This window comes from Macrotis lagotis, chromosome 1 (genome assembly GCF_037893015.1).
Source record: "Macrotis lagotis isolate mMagLag1 chromosome 1, bilby.v1.9.chrom.fasta, whole genome shotgun sequence".
Lineage (NCBI taxonomy): Eukaryota > Metazoa > Chordata > Mammalia > Peramelemorphia > Peramelidae > Macrotis > Macrotis lagotis.
The window spans coordinates 874260515-874278606 of NC_133658.1; the positions used below are offsets into that span (position 1 = coordinate 874260515).

At 41.2% G+C, this 18092-nt stretch overlaps 1 protein-coding gene across 1 annotated transcript in view; it reads right to left on the bottom strand.

The window, feature by feature from the left end:
- The window catches only part of IGSF21 (immunoglobin superfamily member 21), an 87590-nt gene extending 70849 nt beyond the window's left edge, over positions 1–16741 (bottom strand). Inside the window, exon 1 of the mRNA XM_074216822.1 lies at positions 16615–16741. Within this exon, the coding sequence (XP_074072923.1) occupies positions 16615–16741 (127 nt within the window). The remainder of the gene's footprint in view (positions 1–16614) is intronic.
- Between the last annotated feature and the right edge of the window lie 1351 nt (positions 16742–18092).

Below are 18092 nucleotides of genomic sequence, written 5' to 3' on the forward strand. Positions count from 1 at the left end.
TCTAAATTAAAATAAAAGTTCTCTCTGGCTACAGTGTGCTATTGGAATGTAAGTTTCCTGAGGGCATTTGTGGCCCCAGTGGTTAGTACAGATTTAGCTCTTAATAAACATTTTTTCATACATACATTGAGTTGGTGTTTTTTTAATCTGTCACAAGTTCTTTGATAAATGCTACTGAGTGACTACTGTATCTATGGTTTGGAGTTTTGCTTCCCCATTTTATGCAAGGAAATTGAGGCTGTAGATTATGTTTTGTTTTTGTTTTTGCAAGACAATGGGGTTAAATGACTTGTCCAAGGTCACACAGCTAGGTAATTATCAAATATCTGAGTCTGAATTTGAACTCAGGTTTTCCTGACTCCAGGGCCAGTGCTCTATCTATTGGGCCACCTAGCTGCCTGAAGCTGTAGATTATGAAAATCAACCCATTTAAGATCACACTGGAAACTGGGACTTGAACCCGGGCATCCTCATGCCCATCTAACTCTCTGTGTGGTGTTTTTTCTGTCCAGTATATCAGAAGATCTTCACAACAACACTGTGTGGGAAACATATTAGGAATTATTATCCCCATTTTACAGATGAAGAAACATCCCCAGAAAATTGACTGCGGTTCCACAGGTAGCATGAAGCTGAGGCTGGATTTGAACCCAATACTTTCAATCCACTGCTTTTTTTTTTTTTAACAGTCTGGTTGATAGTCTTGCTTGAGATGCCCATTGTGCCTAGAAGCTTGTGCCTAGACCCCTGTTGGACTAATGGAAGAATATATGTTCCTTTTTTACTGCAGAAATTCTTTGTGTGTGTGTGGGGGGGGTCTTCACCAGGCCCTCATCTCTCCAATCCAGCACTACTATAACAATCTGCTGGTTCAGTGACCTGAACCCCTTCTTTCTGTACTCCAGACTATTCTCCAATCAGCTGCCTGAGTGATTTCCCTAATTTGAAGGTCTGATCATCACATCATCAACTCAATAAATTCCAGTCATTCTCTATCATCCCCAGAATAAAATTTTGAGTCCTCTTTGGGTATTTAAGGCTCTACACAACTTGCTGCCTTCTCACCTTCCCATTCTTCTTATACCTTAATCCTGTCTATACAGGCCAGACACTTCACATCCCCCCTTGGTACCTTTTCACTGAATGTGCCCCATGGTAGACATACTCATTCTTGTCATCTCTGTCTCCTGGCTTCCATGGTATCCTTCAAAACTCAGCTAAAGACCCATCTTCTGCAGATCTTTCTCAGTCTCCTTACAACTCTACAATCCCTCTAATATTACCTTCCTTCTATTTTCTGAATGTATGAGTTGATTCAATTGGATCCAACTCTGTGAGGCCATTGGCAATTTCCTTGGCAAAGATACTGAAATGAATTTCCATTTTCTTTTCTAGATACTTTTCCAGATGAAGAAACTGAGGTAAGAATGGTCAAATGATTTGCCCAGAGTCACACAGGTAATTAGTGTCTAAGGCTGGATTTGAACTCAAGACAATATGTTTTCCTGACTTCAGGTCAAGCTCAATTAATTAGCTGATTGATATTTGGGTGAATATGCTGGTTGGGCAGCAGTGCCAATGGAGTAAGAAGGTGCCAACTGAATGAGGACAGTGGAGTTTAGGACATTCCCTCAGGTGAAGAATTAAGTTGAAAACTGATGGTTGGGACCCAGGAGGTACCAAGTTGACAATAGAGAAGCTATTGCTAAAGGGCAGAGCATGTTTCTATTGATCCCCTAGCCTGGGTGGACCACATTTAGAATATTATATTCCATTCTGGATGCCATATTTTGGGAAGGACTTCAGTAATTTGGAAATTAGTCATAGGAAAGCAATAAGGATGGTGAAGGACTCAGAGATCATTCCATTGGAGGATAAGTTGGAAGAAATAGAGATGTGGAAACTGGACCAGAGAAGATAGGGAACAATTTCAATTATTTTAAGGCCTGCATGTGTAAAAGGGGCATTTGATTTGCTCTGTTTGGCCTCTGAAGGAAAACTTTAAGGGCAGCCAGGTGGAACAGACTATAGAACATTGACCCAGAGTCAGGATAGACCTAAGTTCAAATGCTGCCACAGATACTAATTAGAAACGTGATCCTGAGGATATTGGACTCATGGGTCACTCCCAGAGTCAATCCTATGACATTATGACCTGGACACAAATAACAGGGAGATGTAATTCATTTTTCTTTTTGAGCTAACTGAAAGAGGCAGGTTCCATTTTTGGGAGGTAGTGAGCTCCCCATCGGGGACTTTGAAACAGAGGCTGGCTGGATACTTTATGGTTATGATGCCAGTTCAGGTATAAGTTAAACTCAATGATCCAGAATCCCTTCCAGTTCTGAAATTCTGTGATGCTGTGGGATTTGGTTGTCATTTTTCATCTGCTGGCAGCAAGTTAGATGGGAGACCAATTGGAGGGGTGGGGGGAGAAACAGTCTGGCATGGGATGGGGGGGTGGTAAAGCATGGCATATTTGACCGTGAAGCTGATAGAGAGATTGGGTTTGCTGAAGGGGTTTGGATAGCTAATGACTTCCCAACAGCTCCAACCTGGACTCCCTGCTGCTCCCCAGCAGCTTAATTATGAGCTTTAATTTTGAAAAATCAATTTATTAATAAAGCCCAGCCCACGCAGACCCCAGGGAGAAGGAATGATGCCATGTTCCTTATTGCAGACTGACATCAATGGCTCTAGGTCCTGGTTCTTCAACTATTTGGGAATGGACAGGGAGAGGGGCTATATCTCTCTGCCTTTCCCACCTCCAGTGATTGAGGCGGAGTGGTGGGGAAACTCCGGTCCTTGTAGAAATGCTATTTCTCTTCACGCATTCATTCATTCATTTAATTTTTTTTTTTAGATTTTTGCAAGGCAATGGGATTAAGTGGCTTGCCCAAGGTCACACAGCTAGGTAATTATTAAGTGTCTGAGGCCGGATTTGAACTCAGGTACTCCTGACTCCAGGGATGGTGCTCTATCCACTGCGCCACCTAGCCTCCCTATTCATTTATTTCTTAAAGAGAACTCATAGAACTGCTTGGGCTGACCAGTTTTTTGAAGGTACTATATAACAAATTAAACCCCCTACTCAAGACAAAAGATGGTAGATGAGTGAGTTCTAACAGCATCATAATGATGACAGATAACCCAGCCTGGATGGGTAGAGAGAGGATGGAATGAAGAGTCAGTAGACCTTTCTAACTCTGCCACTAACTTGCTGGGACATCCATGAGAGTCATTTCCCCCTTGCCTGAATTGCTCTCCCTCTTCCCTTTGGAATCCCTAGCTCTTGGAAAGGCACAGTTCAGGTGCCACCTCCTACAACACAGGGGGCAATGACTTGCCCAAGGTCATATTAGCTAGTTGGAAAACAGCCAGTGTCTGAATGAACACTGGTCATCTTTTCTATGCATAGTACTGTTTCTACCAAATGACACTTATGCCCCATCTATGCATGCCTACAGCATGCCGAGCCTTATGCCAAGGTTGGTCAGGATTACACTATACAGAGGTGATAGTCTAGTAGGAGACAGAAGGTATACTCAGAAAAGAGAATAATCCTAGAAAGTCTGTGCCATCTATCAGATGAGTGGTGGGGGCAAGTTATGACCTTTCTGGATCTCAATTTCAGGGCAAATAGATGGCCTCACTTCTCAGCTGCTAGTTCCAAATAATGCCAACCACACTTTCTAGCTCCATTTCCTTTGTAATATAAGCTTCTTGAGGGCAGATCATGCCTTACTTGTTTGTATTTTTGTCTTGATTGCTTTACAATGGGCCTGTAATCTAGGAAACATTTAAAAAATCTTCCCCCTCTGTCTTTCTATCTCTCTGACTCTCTCTGTCTTTCCCCCACCCTCTTTCCCTTTCATACACACACTGTATACACATACACATATACACACACATACATACATACACACATACATACATACACAGAAAGAGACAGAGACAGAGATAGAGGATGACTTTCTAGCTGGAGCCCAATGATAAAATAGCTCAGTAGATTCAGAACAGCTGAATGTTAAGCATCCTGGGTAGATAAGAAGTGAAGGAATAGGTGAAAGTGCTCTAGGGCCCTTGGCTTTATGATGTTTGGCACTTTAATTGATAAGGGCAAAGGTTGACTGCTTATCAAATTTATAGATGACACCAAGCTGAGAGTGATACATAACAGATGGGAAGACAGCCAACATCCAAAAACACTTCCTTAGGCTAAAATCATAAGATTACAATAAAGTCATAACTTGAGAGCTGTAGAGGACCTCAGAAGGCAATCCATTCCCCTAATTTTATAGAAGAGTAAACTGAGGCCAAGGAAGGTGAAGTTCTGTATCCAAGGTCATACAAAAAAAGTCAGCATTGGAGGTGAGACTTGAAATGGATTCCTTAAACTCAAAATGATTCTCATTCCAATGCACTATATTGGGATGCATCAAATGAGTTGCAACTTATCAGAGATAAATATAAACTTTTAGATTTGGGTTCAAACAATTAATTTCACAAGCATTAGACTGAGGAGCCAAGGCTAGCTGATGACAATGATTTTCCAATGCTTATTTAGATTAAATATGAGCTGGCTACTGGAGTCCAGCTTGGTCTTTTCTTTACTCTTGGCCTTTCTCTTTATTCTCTTTATTTTCCTTAGGAATGAAAAGAAGCAGTCAATGAGCAACTGCAAGAAAAGAGAGAGGCGCAGACATACACATAGAACATTGAGGACTCAAAGAGAACAATTGAGAGTGTTGAGTGGAATGGACTGTTTTCATTATCTGCATCTCTAAAAGGAGGGATTGAACTGATTTCTAAAGACCCCTATGGTCCTGACCTTCCAAGCTCTAAGGTCCCTCTCAGCTCTGCATTCAGTCATCTAAGGGATTGTCCACCTTAATCTTCTATAATTCTTTATGATTTTTCTTCTTCATGGTCTTATGTTCTAAGATGCCTTCCAGCTCTAACAAGGTTAGAGTGACAAGGTTCCTTCAACTCTGACATTCTATGTTCTAAAGTCCCTCTTAGCTTTGATGTTCCATGATCTAAAGTACTTCCAACCTTTGACATTCCATATTCCAAAGTCCCTCTAAGCTCTGACCATCTGTTTTTAAAAGTTCCTTTAAGTTCTGATGTTCTATATTCCAAGTTTTCTTCCAACTCTGACATTCCAAGTTCTAAAGTCCCCCCAAGCTCTGACAGTCTATGTTCTAAGATCTCTTCTGGCTCTCACATGTGATGGTCTAAAGTTGCTTTCACCTTTATATTCTATGATTCTCTGAGTTTAGTCAAGGGAGGCTGTTAGGGTATAAACAAGCCTTCCTTTTTCTTTGGGAAGTCTCACCCTCAGAATTTAACTTTGTAATATTCTCTCCTATGACATGCATCCCTTCCATAACCTGTAGCCCTAAGAACTGGTTTCATAACCCTGCTAGAAGCATGTATAATGTACATGCAAGAGAGAGCAAACAGCTTCCAAATTGGCTTAAAGATTATCTGCAGTCTTGGCTAAAAACATTTTAATGACTGTGTACAGCACACACCCTTCTGTGTCACCCTTGAGGCTTCCAAATGTCTTTTCCTACCATATAAGGAGCGTGTTATAGGCATGAAATTATAGTCGTTCTTGAATTCTGATCTTCGCCCAGAGGCCTTTGGGAAGCAGCCACTCTTACAAGATGAATAAATAGTTTGGAGGTGGGGACTAGAAGCAGTTGAACTCTTCTGTGGCCCCATACCTGCTCCTGTGTTTGATTATATTAACGAAAGGAGATCCCATCTCCGAGTACACTAATTTGGTATCTTGCTTGGACAAGTCTCTTCTGCTCTATGGCTCCCAGTGTCTTAATGCATTAAATGAGGAGTTTATCTAAAGTCCCTTCCAGTTCTAACAATCTGTATTTTAAGACCCCTTCCAGATCTGACATCTTGTGTTCTCAGAACCCTACCAGCTAGTACTGACATTCTGTTTTAAGTGCCCTCCCAGCTTTGCCATTCTTTATTTTAAGATCCCTACCGCCACCAGTTCTGACATTCTGAGTTCTAAGGTTCCTTTCAGTTCTGTGTCCTGTATTCCAAGGTTCCACCCTGTTCTCACATTTTATATTCTATGGACAATTCCAGGTCTGATATTCTATGTTTAAGAACCCTCCCAGCTCTGAATTCTTTATTCTTAAGTCCCCTCCACTCCCCCCAGGTTTGGCATTCTCTGTTCTAAGGGTTCTCTCAGCTCTGACATTCTGTGTTTTAAGGTCCCTCCCAATATTACATTCTTTATTCTAAGGTCCCCTCCACCCCCAGCTCTGACATTCTGTGTTCTAAGGACCCTCTCAACTCTGACATTCTGGGTTCTAAGGGTCTTCCCAAGCTCAAATATCCTGTGTTATAAATTACCCAATTCTAAGGCCCCTTTTTTTGAAGGGCCCTCCTCTTCTGATCACCTCTTATTCTAACTAACTCCATAATTCTCTAATTAGAAAGATCCCTAGATTTGGTATCAGAAGGTTCTTACTGTAACTGTGAAAACTCCTCATCTCTTTTCTCAAATTTCTCAACTGAAACTTGGAAATAATAATCTGCATTATATACCTTATAAGAATAGCATAAAGGAAGTCTTTTGAATGGTAAAACTATGATTATTATTATGAAAAGCCATAATCAGAAGTATCCATGACCAGAATTGACCTTCCCTCTTGTTTCTTTTTTTGTCCCCACAAAGATTCCTCTGGTATCCATATTCTCTGTCTCTGTCTCTGTCTCTGTCTCTGTCTCTGTCTCTGTCTCTGTGTCTGTGTCTGTGTCTGTCCCTCTCCCTCTCCCTCTCCCTCTCCCTCTCCCTCTCCCTCTCCTTCTGTCTGTCTGTCTTTCTCAAGGGAGGGAGGTAAGGAAAGAGGGAGAGAGAGAGAGAGAGAGAGAGAGAGAGGAAGAAGAAGAAGAAGAAGAAGGAGAGAGGGAAGGAAGGAAGGAAGGAAGGAAGGAAGGAAGGAAGGAGAAGAGATAAAGACAGGTTCAGAGAGAGGGGAGGGAAGGATAGAGGGAGAGAGAAAGAGACAGAGAGACAGAGTCAGAGAAAGACACAGAAAGAGAAGTAGCAGTGGCACATAGTAATTAAAATATCAGTCCCTAGAAATAGTAATGGGGGTCAATGAATATTCCAACTCCCCTTCCTTAATTAAAAAAATTAAAAACTCTTTACATTTGGTATCAAAAGAAAAAGAATAATAGTAATCTCTAATAATTTTCCACATTTAAAAAAATCATCTTCATAAATTTCTATGGCCTCCCTGCCCCAAACCATCTAATCATAGCACCACAGAACTATAGATTGGAGGGATCTCATCAGTTGTCCAATCTGTACATAATCACCTTGGTATCACATTCAAAAAGTTGTTCTTTGCCCTTGAAGACACTCACTGAGGGGAAACACCTGCCTTCTGACATAGTCTATTTGTTTTAGAACAACTCTGAGATTTTTGTTTGTTTTTGTTGATTTTTTTTGAGACCAGGTAAGTAGGTAAGTCCTCCTATACCCAAGGGACAATTCTGAATGTTGGGAAGTTTTGTTATTGTATCATGTCTAAAATCTTTTGCCCTTTCTTGTCCACCACCATTCCTAGGTATGCTTTCAGGAGCCAAGAAGAGGAAGTCTAACCCCTGGCCCCAAGTCATTTCCAAGCTGAAAATGCCAGATCCCTTCACCTGATCCTCCTAATGTTGCCCTCCTGGACTCTTTGTAGCTTATCAACATCCTTTGCATATGGTCTAATCAAAGTAGAAGACAGCAGGGCCACCAGCTACTTATTCTTGGAAGCTCTGTCTCTCTTAATGTGGTTCCCAAATTAAATTAGTTGCACACTAGAGTGTTATCCAGTTTTTACAAAACATTTTAACATCCATTGTTGCATCTGTACCTAATAACAATCCTAGAAGGTAGATTTATGGACAGTTTATCAGTCAATAAATATTAAACTCCTAAACTATGTACTAAGCACTCAACCTAGGATTACAAAAATATATAAATGATTATCCCTGCCCTCAAGGAGCTCACAATATATGGGGAGACAACAGGTAAATCTATGTACAAACAAGTTACAAACAGACTAGATAGGAAGGAAGAGAAAGAAAGGCACTAGAATTAAGAGGAGTTGGAAAATGCTTCCTGTAGAAGATGGGACTCTAGATAAAACTTGAAGGCAGCCAAAGAGACCAAGAGGATGATTTGAGGAAGAAGAGCATTCCAGGCATGGAAAATGCCCAGAACTGAAAGATGGAGTGTCTTGTTCCTGGAACAACAAGGAGGTCACTTTTCATGGATTGAAGGTTTTGTGATAGGGAATAAGTTATAAGAAGACTATAAAGGTGTACTTTGGGGTTGGGGTTGGACATCAAACAAATTATTGTATTTGATCCTAGAGATGACAGAGAACTACTAGAATTTATTGAGTAGGGGAGTGACAGGATCGGTCCTACATTTTAGGAAAATTACTTTGCTGACTGAATAGAGGAACAATTGGAGTAAGGAGAGAGACTTGAGGAAAGCAAAGCTACCACCAATAGTTTATTTCAATAGTCCAGGACTCAGGTGATGAAGGTCTGCATTAGAGTGGTAGTAGTAACATAGAAGAGAAGGAAAAATATTCAAGAGATATTTCAAAGGTGAAATAACAGATTGGCTATAGGGATTGAGAGTTAATGAATTGGGGCCTGGGAAGATTGTGTTTCTCTTAACAGTAATAGGGCAGTTGGGAAGTGGGGAGGTTTAAGGGGAAAGATAATAAGTTCACTTTGGCCATATTGAGTTAAAGATGTCTAATGAAAATCCAGTTTGAGATACCTGAAAGACAGAGATGCAATATTAGATTTCATCAGAGAGCTTAGGGCAGCACATGTAGATTTGAGAATCATCAGCATAGAGGAAATAATTAAATCTGCAGGAACTAAGAAGATCATCAAGTAAGAAAGAGAAGAGAAAATGACTCAGGAACAGAACTCTGAGGGACACCTATGATTAGAGGGAGTAAACCTAGGTGAGAATCCAGCAAAAAAGACAGAGGAGGCATGATCAGACAGGTAGGAGGAGAACCAGAAGAGATTGGTGTCCTGAAAACCCAGATAGAAGAGAATATTGAGGAAGACAGAGAAGTCAATAATGTCAAAGGCTTTAGATAGGTCAGGGAGAATAAAGATTTAGAAAATGCCATTGAATTTGAAATTTAAAAAAATCAATGATAACTTTGTAGAAAGTCATATTTGATGGAATCACAAAGTCATTTGTTAGATTGTTAGAGGATAAGAAGAGGGTGAAGCATAAGAAAAGGAAGTGGAAAGTGGAACCACCTATTAAAAAACCACCTTTTAAAAAATTTAGTACAAAGAGCAGAAGAGATAAAAATGATAGCAGATGGAAAAATCAAGAAAGGGTTTTTGAAGATGGGAAGATAAAGGTACGTTTGTAGGCATTAGGGAAGGATCTAATGGACAGGAAGAGGTTGAAAGTAAATGATAAATCATGGAATGACTTGCATGGTAAAGAATAAGGCCATTTTTTAAAGGAGGAGATAATGGCAGAAGGCATCTGAGTGATAGGAAATGATGAAGAAGAGAAAAGAGGTGGTACATGTGAGGAGTGAAGGTGGTTGGTTGTAGGAATAAACCAAAGTTGAGTCCTGGAAGGGCACAATCAGAGATATATTGGAACTTATATTGCTGATTGTTCTCTGGGACTCAAAAGAAGAGGACAGTGTAGAGCTGAACATGTGCACCCAAGGGGTCAAAATAGGGTAAAGAGGAAAGAGTGGGTAGTGCAGAATGATGATCTGGGAGAAAGCTAAAGAGTCAAAGGATTGGAGAGCATGGAATGGACAAAGAGTAGGATTTAGTAAGGAAGATAGAAGGAGAGATGGTCAATTATGGTCAATAAAAGGTTTTCAGAACTCTTGAACATGGAGGTAATGCCTTTGAGGATGATGGCAAGATAAGGCAATGGTCATTTTTCTGTCTGGCTAAGGTGAGGTGATAGGAAGTGAGTAGGTTGAAGAATTCAGTGGTTAGGGCTCTTGAGGAAGAAGTCCTCTTAGTATGAAGACAGAAGTTCAGGGAGGAAAGAAAAGCTGTGAGCCAGGTAATTCTTTAAGGAAGGAAGGGGAGTGACCTGGAGGTCTTGAGATAAGAGTTACAAGGATTTTGATTAGGCAGTAGATATGGATTGCAATTAACCTCAGAAAAGGAGGTTACTGAGTGATCTAGGAAGGGGCAGTATAAAGCAAACATCCTCATTCAGTAAACCAAGGGGAAATGAGTGAAAAAGTCACAAGTCTTGGAGAGGGCAGTCAGGAAAGGTGTGTCATCTGGGGGTTTCAGTGATTTGTAGAAAAAGAAAAAAAGATTTGGGATGAAGAGAAGTCTGTTGTCTATGAAACAGAGGGCACAATGGAAGATGTTAAAAGATTTGATTGAGATTTTGGGAGGGGGAGTAGAGATAGATGGGAATAATGGATTGGGTGGGAAGGGATGAAACTTGATCAGAATCATAGGGATGTGCAGACTCTAACCAGGTGTAAGTGTGTTTATCATTGAACAGAAAGGTACCCCCTTCTTCACAGAGGTGACTGTAGATCAGGCAAAAGACAAATGCAGCATGAAATGGAAGGCATGTGGATAGATGGGAGGTTTTGTTTCACTAATACTCTTTCTTTTTAAGCCAGGAGATTAGGCAGGAGATAGCTTGGCAGGAGACAGAAGTCAAACCTGCAGAGTTGAGCATGAAAGACCAGCTCCCTTACCAACTTTCCTCTTATGGAATCATAGAATATCAGAGCTGGGAGGGCCCTTAGAACAGTGAAAGTGAGAACTGGAAGTATTCTTAGAATACAAAATGCCAGAGCTTGGAGGCCCTTAGAACACAGAATGTCAGAGCTGGGAGGGTCCTTAGAACACAGGATGTCAGAGCTGGGAGAAGCCTTAGATCAGAGAATATCAGAGCTGGAGGCATCCTTAGATGATAGATGATAGAACTGGAAGGACCCTTGGAACATGGGATGTCAGAGCTGGGAGGGCTCTTAGAACAGTGAATGTGAGAACTGGGAGTAACCTTAGAACACAGGATGTAAGAACTGGGAGAAGCCTTAGATCAGAGAATATCAGAGCTGAAAGCATCCTTAGATGCTAGATGACAGAACTGAATTCCATGGAACATGGACTATTTGAATTTAAAGGAATCTTCTAATCACTTAGTCTAATCCTCTTATTTTATTGAGGTGATAACTCAGGTCTATAGACAGTAAATGACTTGTCCATAGTCACAGAAATGGTTTATGGCATAATTGAAACTCTATAACCCACCTCTGCTTACTTCTAACCAAGGACTGCTGAGTCCGTCACATGCTGTTGCTTCTGTCTAATAGAAAGATCTGGCATGTGAGTGGGAGAAATGAGCATCATTACTCCAATTTACTAATGAAAAAACTGAGTGCAGGGTTTTGGGGCAAGTTAGTGGCAAAGCTGCCATGTTCTGCTTCACAATCTAGCATCCTTTCTCCTAGCCTCTCAGTGAAGTTGTATGAGATTGAGGGAGAGTCACAAATTTTAATTAGCTCTGGCATATGTTAACTTGAGTCTTTCATCCCTGAGCAGGCATGAGGGAGAGGTGGTAAGGTTTGGCTGCCCATTGTGGCCAGCTGACTGCAACCTTTTCCAGTGCAAGGAAAGAGAATGTACTTTCTTCTTGGAATTCTGACCCCCTCCTTTTCTCCCCTCTCTCGGTGTCTGCTCTCTCATTCCTAGCTTATGTTGCCAGAAATGAGGACTGGCAGTAAGTGAAAATTCATAAATTACTTCTCATACTTTCTTTTCCTTTGAGGAGAGGTATCACAGGTGTTACCCCCATTTTAGGGATGAGAAAAATGAAATTCAGAGAGGTTGTGTGGTTCATGGTCACACAGCTAGAAAAATGTTAGAGGAAAAATTTGAACCCAGATCCTTGTGATCTCAGTCAAATAGTTATCTACTTTGCTTTGGTGCCCACATCACAGAATTTGAGAACTGAAAGGTACTTTGCAGTCATCTAGTCCCACTATCTATTCAAAGAACTGGACCTACAGTCTACCTGACAAAATTTGACCCAAGCTGTGCTTGAAGATATCCAAAGAGTAGGAAAGCTCACTACTTCTCTTGGTAGGTAGTCCTCATTATTACAATAGTCTTTCCTTTGGTAAATTCTTCTGCCCCTTAATAATTGACTCAGCTACTTCAGCTAATGAGATATATAAGGTCATGGAATCCTTTGATTAGAACTGAAAGGGACCTGAGAACTCATCTAATTAACACTCCTCAGTTTACAGGTGAGGAAACTAGGACCCAGAGAGGCAAAAGACACTAGCCTAGGATCGTACCAATAATAAGAGAAAAGGTAGTCTGTCTATCAATCTGGTTCTCTGTTCATGATTCCTTGCTACCATGATACCAATTCCTGGGTGGGAAATTCACAAAGTTCATTTGTTCGTTCATTCAACATTCATTCATTCATTTGTTCAACATTTATTCAGTAGTCACTCATGAATTTATTCATCAGTGATTCAATAATTCATTGAATAATCATTAATTCAGCCATTCAACATTAATTAATTCGCTCAGAGTCCATTCATTCAGCATTCATTCATTCATATGGAATGAATTCCCTTTCCACACTCTCCCTGGACAGAAACTTCTGTCTCCCACCTTTGTGCCTGAGTACCCAATACTCTGAACGCTCTCCTTCTTACCTCCCCCAGTTTCTTTCAAAGCACAGTTCAGGGGGACACATCCAGTGGGAGACTTTTCCTGATTTACCTTCCTCTCTCTCCTTTGCCCAATTAATACCAGATGTCCCTTTTCAATATTATATTGTATTACTACAAAGCTGATAGGTGGTATACTGCATACAATTTTGGACTGGGAGATAGGAAGAAATGAGGAATATTTAAAAAGAATAGCAAGTTGGATGTAATAGGTTTGCAGTTTCATGTGCAATCATTTAAAAAAATTATACAGTGTTATGGAAATGCTTGTTTCATTCCATAAATTAAAAATTAAATAAATAAAACAAATTATTTTAATTAATAAAATTTTATCTTCATTAAAAATTTTAAATTGTTGACTGACTGAAAGAGCATTATATCAATGTTAGCTGATCTTACTGAGCACATTCTACATTCATTTATTTCAATAACTGTGCTGTCTCATCAGTAGAATGTAAGTTCCTTGAGATTGAGGATTGTTTTAATTTTATCTGAGTACACCTGCATCTGTCAATGGGGCTTTGCATATAACAGGTGTTTAGTAAGTGTTTACTGAATTCAGTCAAAGAATCATTCTTAAACAACTCCCTCTCTCCTGTGCCCCTCTGCCCCACCCTCCCCATGGTTTGGGAACTGAGTCAAGGTGTGGGGGATAAAGCAAGAAGTAAGAATCATGCTCTCAAGAAACTCACATTCCAAGGCGGTGAGACACAATATAAATTAATTACACAAATACAGAGTGGATGGGGGATAATCTCAAAGAGAAGGCTCAAATAGTGCCATAGACATATATTGTCCTTTTTTTTGCAAGCCAATGGGGTTAAGTGACTTGTCCAAGGTCACATAACTAGGTAATTATTAAGTGGTTGAGGTCACATTTGAACTCAGGTCTCTCTGACTCCAGGGCTGTTGCTCTATCCACTGCGCCACCTAGCTGCCCCTGGACTGAGTCTTAAAGGAAGCCAGGGAAACTTAGAGGAGGATGTGAGGAGGGATTTATTACTAGGTTTTAATGTGCTAAAAAAGAAGACCCTTTCTGCCCTTAAGCAACTTACATCTAATAGGGGAACAGCATGTAAATAAATAGATATACACAGTAGACATCAGACTAAAGAAATGGATAGTAACCTTAAAACAGAAGGAAGTTAGAAAGTAATAAAGGGAAGCATAGTTTATTCATTTTTCAATTATGTAAGGATGTAAGGCAGGTTTTTAAGTAATAAACTCCTTAAGGGCAGAGATCTTTCTCTCTTCTTCTTCTTGTACCTTTCTAGTTTCTCTCTCTCTCTCTCTCTCTCTCTCTCTCTCTCTCTCTCTCTCTCTCTCTCTCTTTTTCTCTCTCTCTCCCCCTTTCTCTTGCTCTATCTCCCTGTGTCTCTCTCCATCCTGTCTTCCTCTTGCTCTGTCTGTCTCTCTTCCTCTCCTTCCCTCTCTCTCCCTCCTTTTCTTCTCCTCTCTTTACCCTCCTCCTCCTCCCTCTTTTCTCCCCTATTCCTTCTTTGTCTTGCTTTCCCTCTTCTAATAACAGAGGAGGAGAGAGATGGGATTGAGTCGAGGACCAGGAAAAGTTTCCTACTTGATGTGAGTTTTAAAAGAAATTAGGGGTTCTACAGGTAGAGATGAGGAGGGGGACGCAGTAAATGCCTGGAGGTGAGCTATGTAGTGACATGCAAGAAGAACAAAGAGGTCTGTGTAACTGGATTATAATGTGTAAAGAAGACTGGAAATTGTAAAGGTTTTGAAGTCTGACAAAGGACATATGTGATCCTGGAGGTAATAGGGAGCCACTGCAGTTTGTGGTGTAAGGGGTGTGAGTGAGATGACATGATCAGACTCATATTAAAGGAAATGCCAATGAGTAGCTTAATGAAGGATATGCAATAGTGGTGAAGTGCTAAGAGCCTGTACTAGGCGAGTAGACAGAAAGGCAGGCATGTGAGAAATAATGTGTAAGTACGTTCATTGGACAAATATTTTAAGAACCCCTAAAGGGTCACCATGAACACAATAAAGACACCTACTATGTGAGGACCACTATTAACTTGAATTATTGCTGTTTTGAAGAATGATTTAACAAGCAGCTACTATGAGCAAAACTTGTGATCTCTTACCCAGTCACCAACTGTCCTCTGAAAATGGTGTTTCAGACATTAATCAGAAGGCAAGGGAAGAATTAGAGGATGGTACCTGAGCTACCAAGAAGTATTAATCGACTCCCCTTTAGCTTGGCTTACATTGTATATCAGTACCAGGCTCATAGCTCTCTCTCTATCCCCCTTCTTCATCCCAGGAATCTCTTCTCCAAGCCAGTGGCTGGCACAAAGAGACTACCCCTGACTCACCCCTTGTACCCATGACCTAGCTTGAGCCCCTCTTTACCAAACTTTCCCCAAATCTTCCTTCTTGAGCCCGGAGATCCAATCCCAACATCTCCCCCTTTCCACATAAGACCTCAAATGAGGTACTCACAGAGTCAAGGGAAACTTGGAAACATTCAGAAGCACTGAATCTCAGAGTTAGATTATCTGAGGATATCTGGTCCAACCTTGTAGCTTAATGAATCAAGAGACTCAAGTTCAAATTTAGGTTTTGCTGATTTTTAGCTATTTGACCTTGGGCAAGGTTGGGAAAGGCTACTAGATGGTATGGTGGATAGAGCACTAGGTCTGCAGTCAGGAAGACTCATCTTCCTGAGTTCAAATGCAGCCTTAGAGCTGTGTGATCTTGGGTAAGCCATTTAACCCTGTCTGCATTGATTTCCTCATCTGTCAAATAAGTTAGTGAAGGAAATGGCCAAACTACTCACTATTTCTATCAAGAAAACCCCACATGGGATCACAAAGAATTGTATATTACTGAAAACCAATGGAACAAGAAGAAATCTGAAGTGAAGAGTTTCATAGGCCAAAGGATTTAGTGAGCAGGCTCTGCATTTCATGGGGCTTATAGGATCATGGCTCTAGAGCTGAAGAAGGGACCCCAGAGGATCTCTATTCCTGACCTCCTCCTTTTACAGATGAGGAAAGTGAGGAAACTTCCCATCACTCAGGGAGCAAATCACCTGAGATTCAAACCCAACTCTTATAAATGATGCTACCACTGCCTGCTTCACCGAGGTTTTGATAAATACAGTGCTTTGCAAACCTTGATGATGATGTTTGTCTTTCAATCTTGAAGATGACTTGAGGCCAGGGAGGTAATGCTATAGCAAGCACATGAATTGGATTTGAGTGAGGGGAGAACTGTACTAAGTCACCAGCCTTACTTTCTCCTTCAGAGCCATCTGAGTCCAATGACCAGATATGGATCAGGAGGACTATAGATGGCCCTGAGTATGAACCAATTGGGATGAAGTGACTTGCTCAAGGTCACACAGCTAGTGTCTAAAGTCAGATTTGAATGCAGGTCCTCCTGACTTCAGGGTATGCCCACTATAGATCTTAAAGAGCTATTGAAAATGTGAGTCAGTATAGATATTGGTAATTCATGGAGGACACACACACACACACACACACACACACACACACACACATACATAGACATAAAATCAACAGCCATCTCAGGAAGGAAGGGGAAGAGATTGACAAGTGGAGGACTCCAGCACAAGCCAGATTCACTGAAGAACCCCTCCTATTCCCTTTTAAAACCTCCACCCCCAACCCAATCCAGAGTCTGGGCAGGGGATCTGGAAGTATTCCAGAGAGAAGATCTATGAACAATTTTTCTTCCTCTTAAGATGGCAGTAAGCATAGCCTGGTACTATTCCAGATTCTCCTTGACCAGTCACTGGAGAGAAGATATCTTAATCCCTTCTTCATGCTTTCCTCCTTCTCCCCAGATCACTTACACATGACATTGAGAAAGATGTTGCCAGATGCCAGGACCACCTTCTCCCTTGTGGCTCGGTCGTAGATTCCCACGTGGCATTCATAAGGCCCATTGTCTGAAATCCGGACCTCTGGAAGCCTGGGCATGTGGTGGAAGGAAGAAAGGAAAAAGGAAAGGTGAGTATGAAGACAAAGGCAACAATGGTGGTCCGTTGAGAGGCTACCATGGAACATATTAGTGAAGTAAGGAGCTTCATGTGGGCACCACAGGCATCAAAGAAAGACTGTCAAAGAAAGAGGAAAGAGGGCATCTCTTTCTCTTGTTATCTGCTTGGTTATTCCAGGTTCTTCTATAAGGCTGGATCATTTCTCTGCCCCCCCCCCCCCACCTCATTGACATCTCCAAACAAAAACAAAAACTAATGAAAAACATGTCAATAACCCCAAAGGCCATACCACAGGATAGAGTTAGAACACAGAATTTTAGAGCTGAGAGCTTAGAACACAGGATGTCAGAGCTGGGAGGGTCCTTAGAACACAGGATGTCAGAGCTGGGAGGGTCTTTAGGACACAAGATTTCATACGGGAGGGACCTTAGAACATAGGATGTCAGAACTGGGATGGTCATAGAACATGGGATGTCAGAGCTGGGAGGGTTGATAATACGAGAGCTAGGAGGGGACTTGGAACTGAGAATATGAGAACTGGGAGGAAGTGTAGAACATGTCAGAGCTGAGTGGGGACTTAGAACCCAGAATGTCAGAACTGAGAGGGACCTTAGAATACAGGTTGTCTGAGCTAGAAAGGCCCTTAGAACACAATCTCATTTAAGCTCTGTCAGATTTTTTGCTATCCTAGGGTAGGGGGAGGGAATGGTGGGAGGGAGAAAATTTTCCAAAAATGAATATGAAAAACTATCTTTAAATATAATTGAAAAAATAAACAAAAATTTTAAAAATTTTAAAAAATTTAAAAAATACAGTGAGGGGGTAGCTAGGTGGTGCAGTGGTTAGAGCATCAGATAGAGCATCTGCCCTGGAGATGGGGACCTGAGTTCAAATTTGACCTCAGACACTTAATAATTACCTAACTATGTGACCTTGGGCAAGTCACTTAACCTATTGCCTGGCCAAAACAAAACAAAAGCAAACAAACAATGAAAAAGAATACAATGTCAGAGCTGGGAGAGCCCTTAGAAAACAGACTATCAGAGTTGGAAGGATATGGAAGGTCAGAGCTGGGAGGTACCTATTGTTCTTTCCAGCTCAAAGTCCCTTCCCTGATTGAAACTGAGATATGCTTAGGGAAAATGACTTGCCCAGAGTCATAAAGACAATGTCTGTCTACTTAGGACCTCAAAGGAACAGTCTCTAGGGTGAGCCATAGCTTCTGAGGGAGCCCCACCTCTAACCTTCATTTTCCTCCTCTTCGTTCCTACCAACACTTATCTCCCTTGGTCACCAAGAAAGCAGGTTCCTTTCTACCTTGCTCCCTAGGC